This window comes from Aythya ferina (genome assembly GCF_964211825.1).
Source record: "Aythya ferina genome assembly, chromosome: Z".
In the NCBI taxonomy this organism is placed as follows: domain Eukaryota; kingdom Metazoa; phylum Chordata; class Aves; order Anseriformes; family Anatidae; genus Aythya; species Aythya ferina.
Window position 1 is genome coordinate 69253738 of NC_140299.1, and position 18246 is coordinate 69271983.

At 49.2% G+C, this 18246-nt stretch overlaps 3 protein-coding genes across 4 annotated transcripts in view; 2 read left to right on the forward strand and 1 right to left on the reverse strand.

Annotated features, from left to right (window-relative positions):
• Nucleotides 1–208: 208 nt before the first annotated feature.
• Nucleotides 209–8655, forward strand: APTX (aprataxin). Of its 2 annotated transcripts, none has more exons than XM_084504468.1 (7): nt 209–435; nt 555–601; nt 2975–3304; nt 4464–4523; nt 6841–7067; nt 7902–8005; nt 8304–8655. In XM_084504468.1, exons 1-7 carry the CDS (start codon nt 291–293, stop codon nt 8456–8458), a joined length of 1068 nt encoding a protein of 355 aa, XP_084360594.1. In that variant the 5' UTR covers nt 209–290; the 3' UTR covers nt 8459–8655. The 2 variants fall into 2 exon arrangements, with proteins under 2 accessions (XP_084360594.1, XP_084360595.1); XM_084504469.1 differs by having other exon boundaries at nt 211–420.
• Nucleotides 8656–8806: 151 nt separating this feature from the next.
• LOC311427242 (actin-like protein 7B) lies at nt 8807–11716 on the forward strand. The gene has a single exon (XM_084504462.1). It carries the CDS (start codon nt 9871–9873, stop codon nt 11224–11226), a length of 1356 nt encoding a protein of 451 aa, XP_084360588.1. The 5' UTR covers nt 8807–9870; the 3' UTR covers nt 11227–11716.
• A 1734-nt stretch (nt 11717–13450) lies between these two features.
• The window catches only part of ELP1 (elongator acetyltransferase complex subunit 1), a 29216-nt gene continuing 24420 nt past the window's right edge, over nt 13451–18246 (reverse strand). Inside the window, exons 31-36 of the mRNA XM_084504460.1 lie at nt 17948–18061; nt 17116–17227; nt 15853–15980; nt 15307–15461; nt 14041–14119; nt 13451–13595 (exon numbers count right to left, since the gene is read on the reverse strand). Of these exons, the coding sequence (XP_084360586.1) occupies nt 13528–13595; nt 14041–14119; nt 15307–15461; nt 15853–15980; nt 17116–17227; nt 17948–18061 (656 nt within the window). The 3' untranslated portion in view covers nt 13451–13527. The remainder of the gene's footprint in view (nt 13596–14040; nt 14120–15306; nt 15462–15852; nt 15981–17115; nt 17228–17947; nt 18062–18246) is intronic.

The following is an 18246-nucleotide window of genomic DNA, read 5'->3' on the forward strand; positions in this document are numbered from 1 at the left end:
GGAAGCCGCTGCTTGGCGGGCAGCGCGGCCAATCGCAGCGAGGGGCGGGGCGAGCGGCGAGCCAATCGGCGCCGCCCTCCCCGCCCCGCTCGGCGCGGTCGGAGGCGGCCGCCCGGCGGGGGGGGTCACGTGGCGCGCGCGGCGGGCTCCCATTGGTGGAGCCGCGTTGCCATGGCAACCGGGCCTACCCGCCGCGGCCTAGCGCGGCCTAGCGGGGCCTGGCGGGGCCTGGCGGGCCGCGGGGGGGTCCCCGAGGGCGCGGGGCGGGCTCGCTGGGGCCGGGGGCAGCCATGCGGGCGTGCTGGCTGGTGCCGGCGGAGGGCGGCGGCCGGCGGGTGCCGCTGGCGCACGCGGCCGCCGTGGTGCTGGGGCGCGGCCCCGAGACGGGGATAACGGACAGGAGGTGCTCGCGGCGGCAAGGTGGGGCCGGCCCAGGTGCAGGAGCACGGAGCGGGGCGGAGCAGCGCCTCCCCGCTCGGTTTGCGCGTTTTCTGACCCTTTCGTTCTTTTTTTCTTTCTTTATTTCTTTCTTTTTTTTTTTTTTTTTTTTCCAGTTCAGCTCCAAGCCGACTGCAGCAAGGGGTACGTGACGGTGAAGCAGGTATGCCGTTAAACCGCCGCCCAGCTCGTTCTGGTACCGGCCTGGTAGGGTGGGTGCACGTGCAGTCCTAAATAGCGCAAGCGGCAGCCCTCACCGCCCTGTCTGGAGCTTCTCTCGCTGCCTTCTGACTCACAAAAGCACAACGCCTGGCCCTCAGAAGGGACCTGCCCTTTGTGTGGGTGTCCGAGCGCTGCTCCTTCCAGCTGCGCCGACAGCCAGGGGCTGCAGCATCAGGGAGCACTGCTGCGCACCCTCAGCCTGTTCTTCCCAGCTCCACGCTTTGCACTTTTCGTAGTTCTTCCCCTAAACTTGCCGATGTTCCTGGGCATTCGTCTTGCCTTTCTGAAGCTGAGGCAGATCTTCAGCAGGGGTCAGAGCGTGCCCCGTACCCACGGGTCTGGGCAGCTGTTGAGGGTTTTTGTTTCGAGGGACAGGCAGGCAAAGATGTGGCTGTCTCGAGGGTGCAATGTGCTGTCAGACATCAGCGAAGGCATCCTCGTGTTACATACTGGGTGGGCGTAGGCCTCCTCTCATACTCACAAAGTGTCCCCAGGGTAGTGTGAAAGGAAAGCTCCTTGTCCTCAGCTGCAGGTGTCCACGGCAGCACCATCCACGTGGACAACACGTCAGCCCGGTCAGCCCTCTTAGTCCTCTTATCCTCCATCAAAATGTCCTCCTGAGCTCAGCAAGCCCCGAGCCCCTGCTGGTCTGTGGCGAATCCTGCAGAAATCTCGCAGACACGCTCTCACAGGAGTCGGTCCTAACCACGATTTGAATGCAGCGCTACGGGTATTTCAGGGCCAGGAGGACCCCCTGGCAGGGGATGTTAGCCCATTTACACTGCCAGCTCTGGAGTTTTCTCCCCTTATAGGGTTGCAGTGGTCAGTTAAACAGCCCAGTTGGCCAGGGGTGTGGAAATTTACTTAATTTCAGTGAAACTCTGTGTAAGTGTAGGCTGAAAAGGTGCTGCCTGGGATCAGGCAGGCACTTCGTAAAAGCAGACAGCGGGTAGGGAGAGGCACGATACCATCCTGTGAAACAAACAGGTTCCCTAGGACAAAACTGAAGAAACACTGTCAGGGTTTATCAGTCACAAGCAAGAGCTGATTTCCTAAAACTTATTTATAAGCATTTGCTGAAACCAGGCACTCCTGGCTTCCCTCAGGTCACCCTCTTGATTAGGCCAAACCTGTCTTCAGCCAGTCACCGTTAGATTGCCCACGCAACCGTGTTGTTGGCCAAGGCTGAGACAGAGCAAAAAATGCTGCTTTTCAGTTATCGGATGGACTTCAGGTAACTTCTCAGTTTTAAAGCACCGTTTTGGGTGGAAAACCATTTTGGAGTTGCGTGGATCCATAAAATGATGAAACGAGAAGGGCAAGTACATTTTGATTGTGCTGTCCTGAGCTTCTGCTAGAGGAAAATCAATAGCAGAACTGGTTTAGTGACAGCGTAGCATGCAAAATGAAAACAAAAGCTTTAAAATACAGACAGACCTGTGTATGTTTTGCACAAGCTGAGGTGGGCTGAGAGATTTTGTCTCTCTTAAAGCAACAGGCAAGCGTTCTCACTCTCTGTGCGAACACAGTCCTCTGTGGAGTGGGGAAAAGTTACTAGTCTGCCTTGGGACACAAAAAAAGCCAGGACAAAGGAGCTTATCTCTGTGTAGTTGAGCCCTCTGAGGGCTCAAAGAACCTGCTTCCTGGCTTTTCTTTCCTTCTTTTGGTTACACAGGGGAGTGTTGAAAGCCTTAGCAGAGTGCTTAGTGAGCCAGCTGCTGTGAGCCTCAGCTCTCTTAAAAGGAACCAAAGAGTGAGATTACGCATTTGAAGGTGGATGCGTTGATGGGACAGAGTTTGGTAGGTGCTGGGCAGGAAACAAAACATAGTAAAAAAGAGAAGAAAGAGGAAATGAAGTAATCTGAACTCAGTAGGCTTTCTGGTGGTTATTGGACTGAAATAATTTCTTAAAACCACTGTTATTTTTTTTTTTCCAGAAATAATTGTTGCTAACTTTGTTACTATTTTAGCAGTAGGTTGTGTATATTTTGAAAAGCCAGGCGCAGGTCTTCCTGTAGCTCTGTAGCCAGCTGCAGTAGAGCTGCTGGGTCCTTTCCACACGGAGCCAAGAGCTGCAATTGCAAGACAGGCAGCGAGGTGCCTCCAGCTTTCAGGCTTCCTGATCCTGGGAGTGAGTCGCTGTGGGGCAGGCAGGGGGTGAAGACAAAGCACGTTTCCTTTACTGGATAGTGGTGTTCCAGGGCTACTGAGCAGCAGTTGCTGGTGATTTCAGTTGCATCTTCTGCATTTCTTTCTTCCTTTCTTCCTTTCTCTCTCTTTTTTACTTCCTTTAATCTTTTTCTCTCTGCCAAAGATAGGAGTCAACCCAACTAGTGTTGATTTAGTGGATGTTGGCAAGGATGAAGAGGTGAAAATGAGGCCAGGCCAAGTTCTGCACATCGTGAATAAGCTTTACCCCTACACGGTGCAATTTGCTGAAGAATCGGGGAAAAGTGTTACAGAAGCAGAAGAGAAAGTACAAGCTGAAAAGAGGCCATGTGAGGACTCCTCTGAGAACGATGATATAGAAAATGTGCCCAGGAAGGCAAAGAAAACAGAGGTGGTGGATACACAAGGCAGTTCTGCAGAGCTCAAGCTAAGCAAGACCAGCGTGCCTCCACAGGAGGGGACTTCGAGCAAAAAGGCAAGTCTCTTGGTGTTAGTACTTCTGCTGTTCCCCCTGGAGTTTCCTCCTCCATCAGAGGGCTTTGATCATCACTTTTGTGGGTGCTGCCTGTGGGACAGCTTCTCAGCTGCACGTGTTGAGAGCACACGGGCTGCCACGTGCTAAGGCAGAGACTCTGCTCCTGAGATCACGCAGCTCCCGAGAAAGCTGCTCGTGTCCGTGCTCACCTGAGCTGGTGAGTGTGTGTGAAGGGGCCTGCTGTAGCAAGCGAGGGTTCGTTCTCTGCTTCCTGCTGCAGTTTGTGCTCGAAGGGCAGATCTCCTCGAGGCTCTGCGCAGCGGGAGTCACACAAGAATAGTGTGCTGGCTCTTGAGATGAAATCTGCTCTCTTACAGGCAGAGCAGTGGTTATCGAGACGCTTGTGCACAGAGAACAGAACATCTTGACCCCTTTTCTTCCTGTGCCTTCTGCACCTGCCTCCCGGTTTTGGTCGTTCCTTAAGGTAGAACCGGGTTTACGTTGACGTTACCAGCCAAAATCTTCTGAAAGGAACTTTTTAACCCTGCTGACATGGACAAAATAATAATAATAAAAAAGAGCCATGGACGTCTTAGTGCTTCTGGAACAGCAAAAGTGCAGTTGCTGAAGGAGAAGGCATACAAACAAAACCCTGAAGGAAGTGTCAGTCTCATGGGTTCTTTATTTCTTTGGCGGCCTGAGGCTAGTTATGTTAGGGCAGTATTGGTGGCAAGGGCAAAAAAAAATGACAATTCATTGGTTCTTTGTCAGCGCTGGAATAATGTTTGAACATCAGCCTCCATGAGAGTGTGATGATGGCGTGTGCCCAAACCTGCATGCCAGTTACTAAGCTCAAGCAGGCACAGAGCTCCCTGCTGTTACGTTTCCAGCTTTGAGTCCTAGCAGCATCTTGTTTTCAAGAACCAGCTTTGTGGGGACGGTTGGAGTGCCTGTGTTGGTGTTCGTGGAAAGGAAATAATTCAGGTGTCAATCAGCTTTTGTTTTTCATGTTACTTTGTTCGTTCTGTTGTTTCGTTGCTATAGTTCCAATGAAAGTACATAACAAAATGCTTTAAAATGCGTCATTATATTCTTAATTCTCTTACAAAAAAATTTTGTTTGTTTGTTTGTTTGTTTGTTTTTTCCATCTGTTCTTTAGGAACATTTAGGACACTGGAGTCAGGGTCTGAAGAGTTCCATGCAAGATCCAAAAATGCAGGTGAGAACTGTGCACTCGTACTTCGCAGCAGCTCCTGTCTGACAAAGTTAAACGAGCTTTTTCCTTTCATGCCACAGTTTACTTTAATAATCAGATTAGCTGGGGGAGTACCTCACAAGGGCTGAATTGCACTTTCATCTCTGTCCGTAGCAGCATTAATCTGGGGGTCTTTACAGTCCCTTTGGGAGCCTGCAGAATGTCAGAACTTCATTATCCCGGAGCTCCCTACGCTGTCAAGTTTGGCCAGCAGTTACACAAAGGTTGTTGGGAGAGCAGGTGAGCAGCGTGGCTGCTTTGTTTTCTCAGGGAAACCGACAAAAACGGGGCTGCGATTTGAAGTGAGCACGGAGTGGAGACCCCTGCTTTCTGGCAGTCAGCACTGTCTTATCTCCAAGTGCGGCGCAGCTTCCTGGTTTCTAGTAAACTTTAACTTTGCTACACCTGTGCAGCAGCTGGCAGGATGTGACCCCTGGCTCCAGCTCCACACCATTTCCTCGCGCCAGCAGGGATTTCCTGGGTGGCTTCCTTTAACCTTCTGCAGAGGCTCCCGACGCACCTCCCTTCCTCTGCTTCCCCGGGGCTGCATCGCGCTTTTCCTTGGGCTGACTTTGTCTGCTGAAAGAAAGCAGCAATCTGACAGCGTCTTTTGTGGCTGCAGCCTGCGCGCTTTCTCATCATTGTGTCCTGACAGCCTGAAGGGAATATTCCCTATCCCTAAGTAAAAAGCAGACTTTGGTTTTATTTCAGAGTTTTGCAAGTATATAGAAACTCCTTCCTGAAAACAAAATTAATAGCTTATCTCCAAAAGAGGCAGGATAATCTGCATCAAACAGCACTTGCGGTGGAATTTTTGCCTTGAGAGAATTAGACACGAGGGTAATCCAGAAATTAATATTTCTCCAAGCTGTGTACACGTTCCAACCATTCGTAAACATGTGAAAAGCAGGAATTTCTCTCCACATTCCCTGAGCTTGAGAAAAGCAGAGAGTTGGGCTCCAGTATGGCGACTTGTTCCTCCAGTTTTCTTGTTTCTGTTCTTGGAAGGTTAGAACACAAATAATTGTTCGTGGCTTACTGTTAGTTTGTTAGTTGTGGTTCAGAGTTAAACACACAAACCACAGAACCTTTGCTTCTTAATCACTATTAAAGACACGACAAGGTGTCTTTTTCTGGAAACACCTTGTCACAATTGTCTGTTCTCCCTGGTTGCATATACAAACACTGAAGTGTGTATATAAAGACAGGACAGCAGTCTTGCTGCTGAAAGAATTAGTCTTATGATTTGTGTGCTGACAGAATTTTAATCTTCCTTCCCAGAGAGCATGACTGATCAGCTCTTTATATAAACATATGAAAATAATTAGCAAAGATGACAAAGACACCATCCATCTCTCACCAACAGACTTGCTGCTAAGAGATCAGAGAGACAGCTCACAGTTTCTGCTTCAGAACCTGACGCATTTTTACTGCCGTGGACGTGCTGTCCCGCCCTGCTCTCCACATGCTTTACTTCTGTTTCTCCCAATGAGCTGCATGGAGTTGAAGCAGAGGGCAAAACAAAATGAAAACACGGGAAAGGAGGGCACGAGAGACAGAAATCGTTTCTCCTTTATATGAATGAACGGTCTTACAAAGTAGGATGAAATGAAGTAGCTCAGATTTGAAGGTTCTGGCTTTGTAATGCGGGAGGAGGTCTACAGTGCTGAGCACTCCGTTTGTAGCACGCCTGAGACTTGTGTTTCACTCCAGAAACCTTCAGAGTGTGAGGCCGTCCAGTGCATTCCTATGTGCTCTGTATTCAGCACGGGGCCCTGAGCATGCTTCAGTGACCACACGGCCTGGATGCAGCCCGGGGGAAGCAGGGTTTCCTGGACCTCACTGCTGTGAGCCCTGGTGATTTTCAAGAGTTTTCACATCCTCTTGTAGCAATGGCCGCTGTACTCCTTGCTGCATAGGAACAGAAGGCTTTTTCCTTGAAGCATGTAAAGAAGGATGCGGGATCGTCTCTCGCTGTAGCTGCCTGCTGTGGAAGAGGGGACGTGCTGGGCCAGCATGGTTACGGTCACGGTCCTCCTTGACGTGGAATGCCCTGCTGCTTGGTATTTCTTGCCGTGTAGGATTTTTTTTTCCTGGCTTTTTTTTCCTGGCAGGCCCAGTTCCACTAGCAACACAAACACGTGCTTGAGGACTTCTGCAACAGTGATGGGACGTGCAGATGGCTAACACCCCAAAATTCACTCAAAATTCACTGCAGTGGTTTTAGGGATAAGGCATTTAGCTTCCAATCAGCATCTAATCAAGTTTCTTGTTTTGCTAGGTTTACAAAGACGAGAAGACTGTAGTCATCAAAGACAAATACCCTAAAGCACGCTACCACTGGCTTATTTTGCCATGGGAATCCATTCCAAGCCTGAAGGCGGTCACCAGGGAGCATCTTGGGCTCCTGGAACACATGCATGCAGTTGGGGAAAAAATGATCGACCAGTGCCCTGCTCGAGGCAGCCTGGAGTTCCGGCTGGGCTACCACGCTATCCCCAGCATGAGGTAAGGCCCGGGTGAGCCCTCAGCTGGAGCCCCTGCTCTGGATTTACAGGCTTGGGGCTAAATCTGGCATTGCTGAAGGATAACCAGTCCTCCTAAGTGCTAAAAACTGACCGGTGTCCGAGGCGTTTGGGTGCAGCTGTGAGTGTGCTGCTGCTGCATACGTGCTGGCGGGCTCCACGCGCGTCTGGAAGCAGGTGGGCAGTGCCCGCTGGGCCCCAGCAGGGTTGTGGGGCTGGGGCGCGGTACGCTGTGCCCGGCCAGTGGAAGGGGTGGCACGGCCATCGTGCATGCCGTCCCCCCTCCCAGGGCGCGTATCCGGGATCAGAGTGACTCTTAAGGCAGCCAAGTGCAGCCTGACACAGAGCAAGGATTTTAATCTCGTGTGTAAATAAGTCCAGGCAGCGCAGTGCCCGAGTGCCTGCAGAGGATCTGGGTATTGCAGTCACAGTGCTCCTGAGTTTCCTCCGATTCTCGGAGTGGGCCTCGAGTCACCGGTAAAGTCCCATTGAGACACTCTACAAAGTTTAATCCTTTTGTTTATTAAAAACACCGTCTCTGCCTTTCTGGAGACCCGCAGGAATACAGACTGTAGTTACGTGCTAGTGGGATGTGCAGGGTGGCGACTCTGCCTAAGTGGAAGGCTTGGCATGAGACAGTATTTGAACACGGACTGTGTTTCTTCTGTGGCAGAATTATGGGTCAAACGTGATGAAATAAGACTCATGCGTAAGTCTGACAGCCCAACTCAACTGGACCATGCTTTACCTGATACTGCTGCAAAAGTACTTCGTGCACTGACACGTTTCTTCTCTCTTATCTGTATATTTGTTTTAGTCACCTGCATTTGCATGTAATCAGCCAGGATTTTGATTCTGCTGCCCTGAAAACCAAAAAGCACTGGAACTCTTTTACAACAGAATACTTCTTAAACTCCCAAGGTAACGATTAAAAAAGTATTTCATAACACAATCATGTTTGTGTGTTTTACCTGTGGGCTTCTTTTCCCAACAGAAGCGTAAGCCATGCATTCAATCACAGTAAGTGAAAGGTCTTGGGTGATTTCAGATATTGGGGAACAGCATTAACTAAAAGTCAACCAAATTGTGTGGATGGATTAAAATAAAACGTAGTAATGACTTGCTGTGCGTGTGAAGTGGCGTTCAGATTTCTGCAGTGTCAAGCTTTTTTCATGGTATTGCACAGTCATAATATCTCCCATCTCTGGTTTTATTTCAGATGTGATAGAGATGGTAAGAAGCAAGGGAAAGGTAACAGTGAAAGATCATGCCTCTGAACTTCTCAAATTGCCCCTCAGATGCCATATTTGCAAACAGCAGCTATCCACTATCCCACAGCTAAAGGAGCACCTCAGGAAACACTGGCCAAAATGACGCTGCAGGAAATCACCCGACAACCCACGTGTTCGGATTTCAGGCTAAAGCAACAACCTCGAAATGTTAAGGGGACATGTACGCGTTTTGTTAATTGTGTTGAGAAATGTTAAAGGGAAAATGGAGCCTGCAAACAGCAGCATGATAACTTTGTCAGAGCTCAGACAAAAATTTAATAAAGTGACCTCTGAAATGAAGGGTGCTTGCAGCTCTGTCACAGCGCTGCCACGCTAATCTGTATGTGAATGGAAGCGTGGGAGCAGTGTTTTGTTTGGATGAACAGATTTATTTTATTTCAGAAGTTGAGGTGCTAAGCCCAGATGTAGGTTTCAGTAGTGAAGGGGGAGAAGCAATGATTTAGAGGTCTTTCCCTCGATGTATCATGCCTGTCAAAGGCTTTTCTGAAGACACAACGTTGGAGGGGCTGGTGTGGCTGGCAACAAAACTGTCAGAGGAGTGTACCGAGAATATACAGGGAAGAAGCATCAGCTGCAGCACCCCAACCACACTGCCCCAGCTCTGCTCAAAGGCTGCGGTGCTGCTGAATTGCCACCTGCTGCTCAGACGTCAGGAGGGGCAGGTCTGACTTCTTCACGCACAAGGGCATATTTAACCATTTACATGTAAAATACATGTACAGCACACAACGGTCAGCTCTGCTGTCCCCCAGAGCAGTATGCTCTCAAGGCTCACAGACATTGCAGTGTGGTCCGACGCTGCCACGATTCTCCAGGCCTGCTTTTTGGTGAGTCTTTAGCCTCCGACTGTTGCCAAGGTGTGAGCTCCTGGCTAGGCAGCAGATCAGTAGCAATGGAAATCTGTTCCGAGGCCGAGAACCGGTTTGTAGGGTCAAATTTAATGCTAAGCACAGCTTGGACTTGTTAAGTAAGACGCCCTCTGGGTGAAATGGCTGTCAGTAAAAGAGCACGCAGACCTCTCACACAAGGAAAATGTTGTTTGTAAAATCTTGATTGTATTACTCCGGGAGAGAGCGTCCTTTGCTTCCACGCTGCAGCTGCACAGCACTGTGTTACCGCATACACTGATGGGGCAGAGCGTCCTGTTGCTGCTGGAAAAGAATGAAGAACCTCGTGTGAAATGGAGGACAGTAACGGTGAGGGGGTGGCTGTGTCCTAATTTCAAACACTGCTCACGTTCCCTTTAGTTCTTGCTGGCACTTGGGTTAATACACCTTCACCTAGAAAACGTGATTTGAAAAAAGGGAATTACACAGTGTGAGGGTTCACTTTTGGCATGGTCAAACCAAGCTCCCGAAGTGAAATAGTGCTAGAGCTTAGCAGTAGGAGCTGCTTTGGAACAGCAGCAGTTGTAAATGCTGGAGAACGCCGGTCTTACGTGCCAGAGCACCCAGAAAGGAAAGCCACCTGCTTTCACAGTCAAGCCCACGCCTGATGTCACAAGTCCGTGACATCGCAACCGCTGCCACCAGGCCCCCGGGCGGGCGTCCCTCTGTCCCTCTGTCCGCTCGTGCTGAGCCCGGGAGGAGCAGAGGCAGAGCGATGCTGCTGAGGAGCATGCCCAGCCCCAGCTGCACCCACGCCACGGCTGTGCAGGATGGGCCCACAGGGAAGGCAGCGCCAGGGAAAAGCCACTCGAAACCAGTCAGGGACAGGTGTGTGTCAAAGACCAAGGGTTACCTAGAGGTGGTGAAGAGAACTGAAGCTGTAGTCGTGGACATGGGCACGGGTTACTTCAAGTGTGGCTTCGCAGGGGAGCCGTGGCCTTCCCATATCGTTTCCTCGGTTGGAAACCACCCACAGGAAACCCAGGGCGAACCAGAAGAAACCTTCATTGGCAGAGTGCTCCAGGACACCTGCGTGCCCTTAAATCTCATCAGCCCCTTAACGCACGGCGTGGTGGTGGACTGGCAGTCTGTCCGGGATATTCTGGAGTATATTTTCCAGACGGAGATGCAGATCTGGCCGGAGGACCACGCCGTCCTGCTGTCAGTGCCTCCCCTGTGCTCCATGGCAGACAAGAAGAAATACGCGGAGATGATGTTTGAAGGCTTCCACGTGCCCGCCGTGCACCTCGCCTACCAGTCCCAGCTGTCCATGTACTCTTACGGGAAAACCTCGGGTCTGGTGGTGGAGAGTGGCCACGGTGCTTCGCACGTGGTTCCCATCTACGAAGGCTACGTGCTGCGCAGCATCACGGGCAGCGTCGATTACGCTGGCCTGGACATCACCAACTACCTCATGCAGCTACTGAACGAGTCCGGGTACACGTTCACGGAGTACCAGCGGAACATCATCGAAGACCTCAAAGAGAGGTGTTGCTACGCTTCTCTGGACCTCACGCAGGACTTGAATTTGCCTCTGAAGAAACAACAAGCTGACTACGAGCTGCCGGACGGGCACCTCATCACGGTCGGCAAAGAGAGGTTCCTGTGCGCCGAAGCGCTCTTCAAGCCATCCCTGCTTGGGTCGCAGCAACCCGGGCTGCCGCAGCTGACGCTCGGCTGCCTCGAGAAGTGCGATGCTGACATCAACAAGAAGCTGGTGAGGAACGTCCTGCTGTGTGGGGGCAGCACCATGATGGAAGGCTTTCCTGACCGCTTCCAGAGTGAACTCAGCAGGATGTGGCCCAGCGACACCGTCCTCATAACGGCGTCACCTCAGAGGAAGTCTTCTGTCTGGGTTGGTGGGTCCATCCTGGCCTCGCTCCACTCCTTCCAGAAGCTTTGGGTTTACAGGAAGGAGTATGAAGAGTGGGGTCCTTCCTGCATTTTTAAGAAGTGCTTCTGACGGGGACACTGGGTATCTCAAAAACTATTTTTGACAAGGGTACGTGATTCAGTTCAAGAGCATCTCCCCTCTACCCATTGCTGTGGTTACATTAAAAGATTTTTGCTACAGCTACATTAGTTTTGACAGTGTGTCTGTTTTTTAGTTTTGACAGTGTGTCTGTTTTTTTTTTTTTTTTTTTTTTTTTCTTTTCTTTTGTATTTAATGAAGCAGGACAGCAGACTGGTGGCAAACTACTGCCTGACGAGAGAAGCAGGCTTCCAGCATCACATTTACTCAGAAACTGGGACAGTTCTTATATTAAGTCTATTTTTGCTTTAATGACTTACTTCAGCTGCATCTGTTTGCAAGAGCCTCCACAAATGTTAAGAGCAAATTCAGTGTACCTGCAAAGACAGTAGCTAAGGCACAGTATGTTTTGAAGCGAGATGCACTGCAACAAAGGCAAAGAACATCCAAAGAGAAACCCAGGGCAAGGGAACTCCTGGTTGCTGCTGAAGCAGAAGCAAAGGTTCAGGGACTGTAGCAGCAGGATGCAGGACTAAGAAATGTCTAAGAAAAGGGTCTCCAGCTCTGACTAGCACCACGATGGAAAAACAAAAGCACCAACAACGCAGACTTTAAAGGAACTTGTGTGTTTGGCACAAAGAAATTACCATCAAGCTAGCAGAAGTTTTGCCTTTTCTTGGGATCTTTAAGAAGCAAATCTTTTTCTAGGCAATAGGTTAGGCTGAACAAGACCCTAAGCACTTCCTAGCATCACATTGAAGTGTCAGGGATCAGCAGCGTCAGTGCCACATTTCAGTTGCAGGGCCAGAACTGGAGAGGACCGCAGACTTCATCACTTATTTCCCTTATCAGAAAGTGTTTTCCGTGTCACTTTGGACTAGATTTTGCTACCAGCTTGAAGACCCAAGCCCAGTAAAAAGCTGCTATCCACTGCAGCCGTCCATGTGTTTTGCTGCCTTCAGGCTTCGTGTTTGTACAACCTCCTTTCCAGCCTCATCACAATGCTCGAAAACAGGCTCGAGCCATCCCCACACCACCCAAAGAGGCCATGTAACTCAGAACAGATGGAAGTAAAACCGCTCCAAAGCTTATATAACGCTGACAAAGGATTGCTTTTCCACTGCACTCCAACCATCCCAAGCCAGCACAGCGCAGGCTCATGTGGCCACCCCAACGTGACGGAGCTCCTGCACCAAGGACACAATAACCTGCAGCACCAGACACATTAATGCCATGCATGCAGAACGCAGCAGATGCCACAGACAGGAATTATGTTGTTGGTGCTGGCATTCTTCCCACGGTGCATTGAACTGCATTGAACACAAAGCTGCCAGGCCAAAATTAACTGAGAGGAAGGGCCGGGGTGGGTGGAGCAGCGCTGCTTCCACTGAAAGCACCCAGCCTCGTCCGCAGAGCTTGTCCCCTTCCTCTGCTCCCCAGACTGGTGCTGTTACTTCTCGGGCCAGATTGCAGAAGTATTCTGTAGTAAAGTTTAATCCTCAGGTGTGAATTTACACATCAGTTTCCATCTGAAACAGTTCTGCAACAGCACAGAGCGTAACCAGGGCACAGCTGCTCACCTGCCAGTGCCACACAGCAGCATCGAGCACAGATACCTGGGGTAGCATTACCCAGCAGCGTGCAACACCAACACAAGTACCCCCCCCCAGCTTTTTTTTCCATGTTCTCACGTACCCAAGATGTCCCTGGTGCAAGATCAGCAGGGCAGTAATGGCTGTCAGTAATGCGGGGTTCACTCTGATGCAACAAAGTGATTCTGATGAAAATCCGCTATTATCAACACTCAACTTCAGCAGAGGAAACATAACTTACTTGGTTAGCAGCTGCAGTTTGCCACTAGTACAGGCTTACTGGTGAGATCTCTAAGCCCGGCTGAGCAGCTTAAGACATGACCTGCTCTCACGGCAGGTACTGTACCAGCCACGGGAGGAAGTGTGATGAAGAGAAAAGCACCCGCTGGGCACTCGTGGGTTTGCTTCACCTGGAAGCGAGGGCACAGTGGTGGCACGTGTTGGGTTCAGTCAGCAGCCTTCAGATCTGCACAGTCTGCTACTCCCCACCCCTGCACACAAGCTCTGCTGTGGGATGCAAGCGGCTGACACCATTAGCACGATGCAGTATGGGTCACAGGCACAGCTGCATCGCCTGCAGGGACAGCCCCATGAGCAATAGAGCAGGAACGGCAGGACAACAATGGTTTTATATAAGGGTGTAATGAAATGATAATGAAAAGTGACAGTTCAGAGTCCTCTAGGATTCCTTGGCTTTTAGTTACTGGAGAAGATGCAGTTTCCACTGTAGATTTTTATTGAGTTTTGGTGGAACGAGTAGCTCTGGATCTGAAAGGCAAAGAGAACAAATGTCAGAGCACAGGTTACCAGCAACACAGTTTCTCTGGGACCTGTCAACCAATTCATTTGCTTTCTTTCCCATCAAATAACACCGAGAAGTCCCAAACATCGTGTTCACAGCCAGGAGTCTGCTGGAGGACTTTTTCCTGGCAGTTCCAGGAGTAGTAAGGGAAGATGGGAAGAGAACTGAGGACTAATGGGGAAGAGGGCAATTCAGGCAGTAGTTTTAATGCAGGACTTCAGAGAAAATAAAACCTTGTTAAGAAGACTGCTCACTTGTCACGAGGAAGATGACACTGTAAGGTAAAGCAATAAACTCCTACAGCTGAAGAAACGCTGCGGCTGTTGGCAGGTGTCAATGCTTGAAGAGCCTCAGTGCTCGCTGGCCTCGCTGACATCTCACACCCACACCTAACCCAGAGCCAGAACTAACCTTGTACAACAGGAGCCAGCATCCTCTTCTGCTGATAGGCAGCCATAATGCTGTTAGCAGTTGAATTGGGACCCAGGACCTGTATGGAGAAGCAATACCCATGTTCCAACCTGTACAGAGGGAGGCTGAGAGCACAGATGCCTACCAAGAAAACTGCTGATAGGCTAGACTCCAGGAGCAAAAGCAGCTGGCTGCAGGAGACCCCACAGCTCAAAGCGATCAGGAATACAGGATCAAAGCCCAGAAATGTCTCAGAAAAGCTGACAGAGAGGCAGAAAGAACTGCTTTGGGACAACCTTTCAGAATACAGAACTTTAATCTCAGTACTTACTTCTTTGCAGCACTTCAAGTGATAAGAGTCACTGTGCCTGGGAGTGTTCAAGGAAGGGCTGGACGTGGTGCTTAGGGACATGGTTTAGTGGGTGACATTGGTGGCAGGGGGATGGGTGGACCTGATGATCTTGGAGGGCTTTTCCAACATTAATGATTATGTGATTCTAAGTGTCATGAATTGGCAGGACTACTTTCATTACAGAATCAGCAACATTTAAAGTTCATTGGGGAGCCTCAGCTCCTAAAACCACATTCAGCAGTTTTAATCTCCCCTTAAATGGACAGATTAATCAGTGGTAAGGGAAAAGATACTGGGGGACATCTTGTGTTCACCTTGAATGCTCAGAAACTACTCATTACAGAGAAAGACTTTTACTTTGGAAGGGACCTAGTATAGTCCTCATGATTTCTGTGTTAAGCTGAAGCTTGATCAAACTCACCTTTTTGCAGTATACTTTTTATGATACTCTGGTTCAGACCAAACTGACCAATCTGTTTGCTTTTCGTCTCACGATAACGGTATGGACAACCACTATTTCACTACATAAAAGCTATGCTAACACTTCAACCAATAGGGCTGGAAAAGAAAAGAGTGTTCCTTTGTTCTGGAAATTGCTTAAGGAAGAGCTTATGAAAAGAAGTCACGAGGACAAATTAACACATGCCCTATGGGATATGATCATGTCCAACATGGTATTCAGTGGGACAGACACAGCAGGCTGTATCTGTCACACGTATCTAGGGCGTACTGATTCAGAAGTTGCAGCACTTCTATAATGTACTACACATTGCGTCTACTTAAAGTCTGTAGAAAAAGGGGCAGATCTGGAGTGCCAGGAAAAGATTGTGTGTTCTTTGCTGAAGAATTCAAAGCACTACCAACTACTTGGTATTGTATAGCAGGCATCATGAGTGTTGCAGATGAGCACAGACCGGGTTGAGAGAACTCTGCTGCACATCTGGAGTCCAGATTTCTGGGATCGAGGTCTCCATCAGCTGCAAAACCTCTTCCAGGACTTGCTGCAGTCCCACAGCTTGCTCATCAAAACCAAACAGTACAAGCTGCTTCAGAAGGATGTGTACGTCTCCTGGAGAGTGAACAGAATACCAAGCAATGATATTTAACATAGGAGTGTGAAATAAACAGCTGTATTGCCCTGGTATCGAGATACAGGACAGGGAGCAACAAATCAGAACTGGTTCTTTGTCCCTACCCAACTGCTAGAGCACCTGAATACAAAATGTGAGCTAAACCTCTCATGGCACTGACAGGTCCTCACTGACCTGCTCCCAAAATTTCAAATGAGGAGACCTCACACTATTAGTTATTCCACCTGGCAGAGGAAGATGAACCGAATAAAAGTCCACCACAGACAGTCTTACGCACCATGAAGCTCCTCTCCTCAGCATACCTATGAAGAACAGGAGGCTGGCCGTGCTCACAAGTTGAAGAGTGGATTAAGATCACTGCCATCCTACCTTTCACATTCTCAACAGCACGGACGCTTTCTCCCAGGACTTCCAGAAGGGCCACATCTTCAAAAGGACTCCCCTCCTTCAAGCTGTATCTCTTGCGTTCAGCCTTGCGCCGGTTCTTTGAGGATCGCCTGGAAAAGACGGATGCTTAATTCTGCTGTGTGCAACAGGATTAGCTGTAACAGGGTGAATTTGAAGATATGTCAACAGCATGCATGCAACTTGTTACCTAAGCCCTTAGTCTCTCCAGTACAAAGGGTCTGTCTGTATGTTAGCTGATGCATCTTTGCATCAGTATTTAAACACAAGTTGGTAGCTGGGCTGGGAAGCTGTCCTACAGTTTCTCTTCTACAAACACAACTGCTTTGTGTTCCAGCAAGGTCAAAGCATCATTCTAAGCACAGAGTAGGGTAAATTGTTTGACAACGGTTGCTAGCAGGCAAAAGTGAACTCCACTTGGAACAGTTTGGTGCCATGGTCTGTGCTTGCCTGTGCACATTTTAATTTCTGCTATCTCCACAAGCTGTGCACTAACACAGCCCAGCTCCTGGTCCATTATCACAGGGAAACAACTTCTAATCAGAGGCCATTATTAGTTACCTAATGACCCAAAATGATCAGCACACTCTGACACAGATATGCTGAATACTATGGTTGCGTTCTCTTTTCACCTGAGCCGCAGAAAGTGCCCTGAAAAAAAACCATGTTTTTTCCACAGCTCTATCTTTTCAAGATTTCAACTAGGGAGTCCAGAAGTGGCCCCACAAACTACACCAACCTTTAACACAGCCCGCCCCACACCGCAGCTTATATTATGAAGAGCACTCAAAAGCAACACAGAAGCTCACTGTGGGAAGAGAACAGGTATGAAATTATATAATGAGCCCCAACTATTAAAATGCAAAGCTTAAGACAAAGAGCACAAGCTGTTAATGTTTGAGAAACTCTGCCTACTTCCTGTGTCAAAACTCCCACAGCCAGCTATTCTGGCAACATGCCAGCTGCCTACAGAGCCAGCTCCTGCACAGAGCCTGTGCTCACAGCTCCTCTGCTGGGCATTCACTTCCTGCTGCACTACTAGCTTCTGGCATTTTCTGCTCTCTCCCCTCCAACAAGAGTTAAAATAACCAAGAAATGCCTGTAATTAAAACAGTTTCAAGGCATGTACAGCTGCTAGGAAGAGCATGCCAAACATGAGCAAACTGCCCTCCCAAATAAAGGCTGATGCCAGGGCAGCCACCATCTAATTTGGAGGCAGATACCTACGCTGATATTCTTGAATTGCTGTGTGAGTATTTGCTGTTCATGTCGCTAGCTGTCACAACACTGCTGGTTTCAGAGAAAAGATCCAATTCTGGGCAATTTGGCATTTCATAATCTGCAAAACACATTAACAACTGTCACAGCATGGAAAAAGGTCACAGTTATTCCAAGCCTTCTCTCTGGGTAACCTATGTGGCTTTCTGCAAAAGCAGCCTGGGCAGATTTGTTCTACCTGTTGGTGCACCGGAGCCCTGCGGCTCTCAGCCCACTCAGCCCGCACACAAGAAGAAAGAGAAATTGTGAGAAGAGTGCAGCTCCTCTGCCTTGGCAGGGACTGTGATTATTCAATGGCACACTCAGAGGGATGACAATCTCAGTGCAGCAGATCTGGACCAGGACAGAACGTACTGCTTTCAGAAAACTTTCCCGAAGCCAGTGTGTTCTTGCAGGTGTGTATGCCTAGGAGGTACTCAGCACAAAGGATGTGCTAAGCACGGCCTGACCCAGGCAAGCTGCCATTGTGGAGACAGTGCCATCTCATTCTGAAGTGCTCTCAGTTGTGTTTAGCATTCTTATCCCAAGAAAGCTGTGACACAGATAGCAGTGAAAATAAAGCTCTTAATGGAATGGGTCAAGGTCAAACAATTGCACCTCAACTACGGTGCAAGGGGTGGGGTGAGAAAAATGCTGTTTCTGGGGTGGTAGATACCACTGGAGCTACAAGAGGGCACACTGCAGCTCCATCAGGGTAAATAAGAACCACAAAATTTAAAAAAAAAAAAGGATAATCACAGTTACTTATGCAAAAGAAAGTCATATGCATTTTAATACAAACCATGCAGGCTCTCACTAGCCTTCTCCTTCAGCTCTCGGACTACCTGCAGGCGACTCTTATGGCGAAGAAATGCTGTTTTCTGAGAATCTAGGAACATCAGCTGACTTTTCTGGGCTGCTCAATAACAAAAAAAGATCAGATCCAAGGTAAGAACATGAACATTTGTACAAGGGAGTCAGAAGAGTATTCTTACACAAGGAGCTTGAAGAAACACAGTCCTCCAAGCACCTTGGAAGTCAGGTGTAAAGCACCCAAAAGGACTCATGCGGAAGGAAATTCAAAGCTAGTAGTACAAGAGC

Bases quoted from the DNA above. Each gene is read 5' to 3' on its own strand.
- APTX (XM_084504468.1), top strand. From the start codon at position 291: ATGCGGGCGTGCTGGCTGGTGCCGGCGGAGGGCGGCGGCCGGCGGGTG. The intron at 3,305-4,463 runs GCAAGTCTCTTG...TCTGTTCTTTAG, and splicing joins AGGGGACTTCGAGCAAAAAG to GAACATTTAGGACACTGGAG. The intron at 8,006-8,303 runs GTAACGATTAAA...GTTTTATTTCAG, and splicing joins ATACTTCTTAAACTCCCAAG to ATGTGATAGAGATGGTAAGA.
- LOC311427242 (XM_084504462.1), top strand. From the start codon at position 9,871: ATGTCACAAGTCCGTGACATCGCAACCGCTGCCACCAGGCCCCCGGGC.